At 37.8% G+C, this 8,685-nt stretch overlaps 1 protein-coding gene across 1 annotated transcript in view; it reads right to left on the bottom strand.

Annotated features, from left to right (window-relative positions):
- The window catches only part of zfpm2a (zinc finger protein, FOG family member 2a), a 197,439-nt gene extending 189,037 nt beyond the window's left edge, over window positions 1-8,402 (bottom strand). Inside the window, exon 1 of the mRNA XM_016483337.1 lies at window positions 8,191-8,402. Coding sequence (XP_016338823.1) covers window positions 8,191-8,230 — 40 coding nt within the window. The 5' untranslated portion in view covers window positions 8,231-8,402. The remainder of the gene's footprint in view (window positions 1-8,190) is intronic.
- Window positions 8,403-8,685: the final 283 nt, after the last annotated feature.

An 8,685-nucleotide genomic window follows, 5' to 3' on the forward strand; every position in this document is an offset into this window, starting at 1 on the left:
ATGTTATTAAATTGTACATAGGCTATATATCAGATTATTTTATTTACAAGTTTCATGTTTGTGTTTATCCCGTTTTTTTCCCCCGTTGCATCTGAAAATTACTTTCAGAAACATTTTTTTTTTTAAAGCAGCTCGAGCGCTCTCCTGGAGACTGTGTGCTCATGCACACTCGCAGCGCACACACATAACGCCAGGTTCACATTACTCCATTTGCAGTGCGAATGTGGTGCGTATTTTTTCCATGCTCATGTTAACAGATTAATAAAGCGTGCACACTGCACACAGTTCCGGTCTGGCAGTGCGATCCAGGAGCTGCAGTCTGCAGCAGTGCAGAGATCGTTTCCGCACTGAGTCTATTTTTGCTGCGCTGCAAGCGCTGAATTAGCTGACTATTTCTGTCAATGATAAGTTTGAGATAACTTAAGAAAAGTAGTTTAAATGTTTTACCACTTGCATGAGCAACTTAATATATAAATCTAGAAGTAAATGCAAAAGTAAAAAGCATTGAATAATGTGTTGCTTATATTTATTGTGTTTAAACATGTCTGTGAAAGATTGTATTACTGTACTGTGTAAAAAAAGAATTGCAATGCTGAAAAAACATTTTCAGTGACAATGTTTGGATTTAAAATCAAAATAATGGATAAATGTTGTGTTTGTAGTAAACATCTACGGATCAGTAGTAGACTCCTGTGTGAAAGCACAGTCCGTGCTGCTTCCCCGGACACCTAAGAGGGGAATTCCACCCATTTTCAAAAATGAAATTCAGGCCCTGAATAAATGTCTAAAAACCTGATTGGAGTATCACTATAAATAGTTATAAATGATAAAAAGAAGGCTTTAAAAAGATCGGTATCGGTGATCGGCATCGGCAGATACTGCTTTCTGTGATCGGCAATCGGCCTCAAAAATCCTGATCGGAGCATCCCTAGAAAACACCCAATAAAAAAGACAAAAAAAAAACTAATAAAAGAAGGATATAGGTCAGCAGTTCCATGTGTACCAAATATCATAGTATATAATTTAAAATTTATATATGTATATAAAAAGTATATATCACAAAGATTCAAAAAGAGAGATTCAAGGCTTTAAAAAAACAAACAAAAAAAAAACACTTTTTTGCTTTACTCTTTTTTCAGTCCTGTCAATATTAACAATTGTAAACAATGTATTTTTGTTTTGAAATGTGCAAAAAATTGCAATGTTTCAGATCAGCTACTAGCTACTAACTTGTTTACTTCACTATATTACAATTAAATCCTAATCTAATCATGACAAACTATATATCGTTGGAAAGGTCTAAGACTCCTAAATAGATATCTTACCACTGTTTTTTGTTAAAAAGTATGTAGGAAAAGTAACAGATTAATTTATGACAAGAGTGCAGTCAGTGCACCTCAAAAATCTACATCATAACAGGAGTTCTGACCTTTGTCACAAAAAGTCTTCTTCGTTGCCTTTTTCTCTATCACACTTTAGAAATCATCAGAAATTATATATCAATTGAAAACTTCAAATATCAAAATTCATCCTTTGAAAACCATTTTAAAATCAGACATTGCATTACCATGAAAATGGTACATCAAAATCATGTTACAAAATGTTTTCATTCATGAATTATAAAAATGTAAGTTTGGATAGTGCACTTTCACGTCTATGTTCAAAAATGTGAGTAACAGTTAAGGGGTTAAAGTCAATATTTACAGCTGGTTTTATGAATATCACATCCAGTGTAATGGCACAGACATTTGAACTTGTCCGATTAAGTATTGAGTTTTGGTGAAGCCATAGTAACGCAAGACAGTATTTAGAACACAACCAAGCGCATGTAATACATTACATACATTGACCAAGCATTTGCGTTTGTGTACTTGATAAAAGCAAAAGATTAAAAATACTGTCTATACATCAGAGCATTTGCTTTCTGTAAGTCTGTGGAGTCAAATGGCTCCTTCAGCTTAGACAAGGCAAAACAACGCAAGCTGTTATTGGCAGCCAACAGATGTCGAAAAGGAAAGTTGGCATCCAGCAGGCATTCCGTCATGAGACAAATCTATGAGGAACACAAAAAACTGCACACTTTCATCAGTGGAATCTACCAAAAAAAGGTCTCAAGTATGAGAAAGTAATCTCAGAGGAGTTTCATTATTACCACAACAACGTTCTCCTGCAAAACCATTGGGTGCTTGAGCTGATTTGGACGATAGTTCAGCTGACAACACTAACACAGTCTTACAGTGGCAAAAATTTCCCTGATAATGAAACACATTGAACAGACCGCAGACACAAATATATAAGCTCCATATACATTCAATAATTTCATAAAATAAAAAGGCACAAAAATAGAACAGAATACAGTAAACCAACTGACTGGTGAACCATAGAATTCAAACCACACACACCATCCGTTTCATCTCCAACATAAACATATCCATGCACACACACACACACTGACATGCTGGGAGCCAAGTCAGCAAACACTCTCACTGCACCATTATAAGTTGAGACTGTGATAAAAACCCGTCCAGAGATAGACGTGTCACCTGATAGGCTTGACGGAGCTCTCTTATGACATCATTATCTGCTGGGCGGGCCGAGATGATAATCACAAACTTAATATGAAGTCATACTGACAGTCAATCACACACACATTCACATAGAGCAAAAACAAACCTCCACCCGAGATCTCTGACTACCATTTTCCAGCATCGAAAGTTGGCAAATCCTCCATATACTTCAGTTTTGAGTGTAATAATCATTTGGATTGGCTCTGGATCTCGAAAAAGACACGTTAAAAGTAGCTATTTCAGTCAGACGTGTTTCCTTTGTTAACTGTGAGCTGAAAATTGAGAGGTTTGAAACAAAACTGCACTTGACTGTGTTGTTGAACCCCTAGTGGTTAGAATTAGTTTATCTAGTGAACATCCTACCTAAACAGCATGTTACTACTGCTCATTTTTATTAAGTGACATTACCAGTGGTTGTTTGAAATGAATGACTTTAGGTCGCTACAAACTGCTGTCAGTAGCCGGGTTTCCATCCAAAGTTGCGAATTTAACTTATGCGCAAAATTGGAATATCGCATAAAACATTTGCTAACAAGCACTGTTTCCATCCAACGAGTCAGAGAACAAAATCGTCACTTCCTGATAAACTGGCACTAAATATCACTAAGAAAAGTAAGAGACTGAATATAATAATTCTCAAATATAATAAATTACTTGCGCTTTGAGTGAGCAGATGAAACACAATAAATGCGGTCTTGCTTTCGGAGGTGAATGTCAGCTATTTGGGAACGCAGTCGTGGTAGACCGTTCTGGGAGGCAGTTATACAGAAATACTTTGACGACAGACTTTGCTCGGGCACTTCAGAATGACCATGACAACATTTCAGATGCTGTGCAACTAAATCGGTCTGCTGGTTAGTCAGGTTATGCTGTCCCATAGCGCAAAGTCACATGACTTTTTTGAACGCTCATGTGGGATTTATTCGCAAAATGCATTTCCATCTCCCATTATTCGCATTAACCCTTTTTCGCACAAGTCAAAAACCACCTCAAGCGAGCGTAAAAACTTTTTCGAAATTTGGCGTTTCCATCACTCGTTTCTCATGCAATACTTCAAAATGCGCATTAAGTGCTTTGGAAAAAAGCGTCTGCTAAATGACTGTTAAATGACTGCTACATGTAAATGTAAAACAGGGTGATGGAAACATAGCTAGTGTGATCGCCCCATGGGTCCCTCATATAAGATAAGGCAATCCCAGAATGCACAGCAACAAGATCAGTGAAAGAAATGTTGATCAAAAAGTAAATACTAAAAGTCTAATCTAATTAAAAATGTACTATTATACTATTTATAAATCATATTTTAGAAACATGCTAATGCCAAACTGTACTGAAATCAACGGTTATAAAATGATTTCCATTCCATTTCTTTTCATTTCTTTGCAGAGCATGGTGCTAGCCAAGGCCCTAACCATGCCTTGAATATTGGGGGGGGGGGACCAAAACATTTAAAGGAAGTAAATAATTAAAGGATTTAAATGAGATGATAAAGAAAAGAAAGAAGACCAGCAAAAGAGCAATAATTTATTAAAAACTGTGAGTGGCTTGAATATTACTGTTGGTCGTTTAACATGTCTGTCATAAAACAATTGTCAAATATTAAATGTCTTCTGTACATCTACCTCACACTCTTTAAACATTAAAAACTGAAGCGTCACACTGGAATTCATGTTTGGTTTCTGTGAACAGTAAAGCCCTCCTTCTTTTAGTTGATTGGCCATCTCAGTCATTTTGACATTGATGAGCACTGTGAGTTCGCTGAGGAAGACTAGTCTAAAAATTTAACTTTTAGTCATCCAAACAACAAACAGGGTGGAAGTGCAGCAGAGCAGCATCAAGAATATCAAATATCAGGGGGAACAATTTGGCCAAAGTCATGGGTTCAGTTCCCATGGAGTGCATGAACTGATCAAATGTACCTTAAATACAATTCAAGTCAAGTGCATTATTCAAGTTTGAGCGTCTGCCTAATGCATAAATCAGAATCAAGTTTTAAAAGTTGCATTTTTAGGCTGGTCTGCCTCAGTGATCTCACAGTGCTCATCAATGTCAAAATGATTGAGATGGCCAATCAAATTAAAGAAGGAGGGCTTTACTGTTCACAGAATCTGAACACAAATTCCAGCATGATGCTTCAGTTTTAACAGTGAAAGAGTGTGAGTTAAATGTAGCCTAAATGTTTAAATGATGATACCTATGTAGGCAGTAGACAACAAGGCAGCTCACTAGCATTTGAAACAGAGCTGAAACACGGTACAGTTTAGCATCTCACAAAGCAAAGTGATGTTTAGAAGCGTACAGACCTACAGCGAGTGTAAACAGATGGAGAGAGGCCTTACCCATCAACCCACCTGCTCTCCAAGCCCACACATGCAACTCGGGGGGCTATTTTACAGACAAATTACACCACGGGGCACGCTCTCCATTCGCCAACCTGTGTATCTGCCCTGCCTATTCGCCAACCTGTGTATCTGCCCTGCCTATTCGCCACCAGGCATTCCTTACCACAGACTGAGACATCATGCTCTCCTGCGAAGCTAATCGTGCTTCATCCCTAACGCATCAGCGATATTTTCATCTCTTCCTGTCATAAATTTTCACTGGCCCTAGCTCGGCCCGGTTAACAATCAGGCCAATTTATTGGCATATTGGCATGAGGTGATAAGGGCTAAAAACAACAGCGGCGAGCAGCCGCTCGTGGAGATGAGCTGATAACACAGATATGAGCTCCCATACAAAACATCTCACCCTCCATCACCTCTCTATCAAACTCTTATTACGATGAGAAGAACTGAAAGAGGAGAGGGCGAGAGGGGTCTTCGATTCGCCGGTGGGGGCGGGGACCAAAACCAACGCAAAATAAATATTAATAAAAAATGGAATCAGATGTAACGTTTCAGGGCCAAAAAAACAAGGAGGAGAAATACATAATTTATCACAGTATTATCGGGATATCCAGGCAGCCTAATCAAGGAGCAGTGGATGACTATTTTTTGCCTTATCATCCAAAGTGGTGGAAACGGAGAGGGAATTATCAGCCGGCTGCAGATTGCTGGGTTGGAATTTTAATGGTAATAATCGCAGCTCTGATGGTATATCTCCCTGCCTTATCTTTCCTATTATCTGGCGCTATCTCACAGGCATCGCTGCAAATTAATGGTGCTTTTTCAGCACGGCCTTTTTATCAATGCTTAGAGAGCACCCAAGGGGAGAGAATAAGCAAAATATTAAAATACTGCATAAATCACAATTTTAGATAACCGACCAACGTATGGCGGTGGAGGGGGGGGGGACAAAAATGACTTTTTGTCCTTTAGAATGACTCGGTCTCTCTGTGCACTAGATCAGACGGCCTCTTCCTTTCTCTTCTTCTTCCTGAAATGCCGGAGAGAGGAACTTACAGGCTCCGCGTGACCTTTCAGAGCCAGAGACAATACCCTGCTATTATGAATGCTCTAGTAACGGAGCTGTAAGAGCTGTTAGATAACTCAGACCTCAGTTCCTGGACATCTCGGATGCATTTCAGTAGGAAATCGACGCAGATCGATTTGCATGCAAACGCCTCGGTCAACAGTTTAATGACTTGAGCTCATTTCGGGTATTCAAAAGCTGTCATGCTTGTCGAATGAGATAACAGAAAGTACCACATCAAACAAAATATGCAAAGATTGCTTTGCACTGACTGAAAGCCTTCAAACCTATTTGATTTACTGTACTGTATACAGTTAAACAATATTTGCTGAACAATCTCACAGAATATCTCAATGTTTCACCCAAGTGACAGGATGGTCAAAATAAGACATTTTCAAGGGAATATATTTTTCAAAAAAGTTAACTTAAATCCTAAAATATATGTACATGAGCTCAAAAGAAGCACATACGGTCTCAAATTCATACACACAACAGAAACGTTTCCTTTCACTAGTACAAACAGTATTGAGCGGCGATAAAGACGTGGCTTTTAGAATCGTGCAACTAGTTTATCTCGCTTGTTCTCATCTCCTTGGCTCAGTTTAACCTGTAACTTAAAAAAAAACATTTCACAACAGAGGAAGAAGATTCTTTATCCTTCTTCCCTGCGTTCCAAACACACACACACACACACACACACACACTTCTAAAGGCCCTGATCAGCGATCGCACTTCGGCTCTTTCATTCACAAAAGATGAATGCAACAATAGCCAGCCTATTTAATTATTCTATAAAAGACAGAACTGCAATCTTATTGTCTGAACTTTTCACTTTGTGACGTGCTGAAAATATTCAGGTACTAGCTGTATCATAAAACTGTCCTAAAAATAGGCCCTGAAAAATGGAACTGCTCAAGCTACTGATGCTGTATATTTTATGAAACACATGATTTATTTAACTCTGTAGAGCTCTGCAGAATATTCTAGGCTAAGATCTGTCATATTTATTAGATATGAAATTTATTTTAGACCATAGAAATACTTTTTGGAAGAATGCATTTAAAGAATGCAACAACTAAATGGGTTTTGTTTTTATACATTTAGATATTGAGTAAAAAGGCAATTAATTAATTCACTCTTTTTTTCTAATTACATTATCATAAATACAGAAACTATATTTCAGTCTTTATTAGCGTGCATGAGGGATTCTGATATCCACAGCTGACTCTAAACAGTCCCTTAAAACCTTAATAAGAAACGCTGGACGTAAAACTACAGCGACCTAAAAACTGAATGATGATTCAGCTATCATAATTTTATACAGCTTGCCAAACAACAATGACGCTATATAAATGTCAAGAATCAAAACATGGCATTGAAATGTCATAACCAATGTATTGCCTGTTTATCATGGAAAACATCTTCAAATGGTCAAATACAAAAAGACTGAAAGATGAACGACTCAAAACATTATTTACACCTTTTTAAAGAATCAGCTGAACATCTTCAAAACAACTATAAACTAAAAAAAAAAAACAATCAGTTCAAGAGATTCTCACTACAGAATATAAAACTTTCAGCACTAAACAAACACATGCATACCTATTACAAAAGCACAAAAACAGTTGCATTTATTTATTTATTTACCTTATTCTGTCTGATAGCCTATAATAAAACTGAAATATGCATAAAGAATAAAAAGAGCAAAATTGAAAACATATCAAACAAGACTTCAGATGTCACTATTATGAAAAACATCCCCACATGCCTCAACAAAAAAGGACTGACTGTAAACAGACCCTCCTGAGGCTTTGCAAGAAACAGCTTATCATCTTCAAGACAACTACTTTATTTAGTTTCTGTGATTGCCACTATATGAAACTTTCAGAATTAAATAAGCACGTGCATAAATATAACTACATATAAGTAAAGACACAACAAAACTAGAATATGCACGGAGTATAAGTAAATGCAGAATGAAAGCATAACAAACAACTCTTAAAAATGTTACATTGACCGTACAACGGAAAAAAAAATAAGCCAGTCAAATACAAAACACCGAATCAAACCAGATTTAAAGAAGAACATTTGCACCTGCTGCTACTAGCAGTTGTCATAATAAACTGATCTCTCGCTATCTCTCTTTCATACAACTTTACTCCGCTTGGCTTTGAAAAAAAAAATAGTAATAATAATAAACAGAGTAACTTACGTTTGATTTGCCGGGGGTTGCTCTGTTTTCTGCGGGACATGTTGATCCGGATGATTATTAATTATTATTATAGATTATTATGAGGCTATTATGGATCATCCAAGAGCCGAACGGGTCGCGGAAAGAATGAGGATTATTCACAGGCTCTTGCTCTCACACACGCTTCCCCCTCGCTCAGTGCGTGCGTGCGCACGAGTGTGTGTGTGTGTGTGTGTGTGTGCGCGCGCGCGCGGAGCTGCGGTGGGTCGGACTGACGGCGGAGGGGAAGGCGTTTCGCGCTTTTGTTTGAACATGAAGTTTGATCCACCGCGGGCGCCGTACACACACAATCTCTCACATATAATGCTGTTAAACTTCACCTGAACATGAAACCGCGGGCGCCGTACACACACAATCTCTCACATATAATGCTGTTAAACTTCACCGTTCATGCGGATTATTGTTTCAAAAAGCGCTAAACTCAGGCCAAATGTGTTCATTCTTTTTGCCTTTTTG

Source organism: Sinocyclocheilus anshuiensis, unplaced genomic scaffold (assembly GCF_001515605.1).
Source record: "Sinocyclocheilus anshuiensis isolate Anshui unplaced genomic scaffold, SAMN03320099.WGS_v1.1 scaffold389, whole genome shotgun sequence".
Taxonomy (NCBI): Eukaryota; Metazoa; Chordata; class Actinopteri; order Cypriniformes; family Cyprinidae; genus Sinocyclocheilus; species Sinocyclocheilus anshuiensis.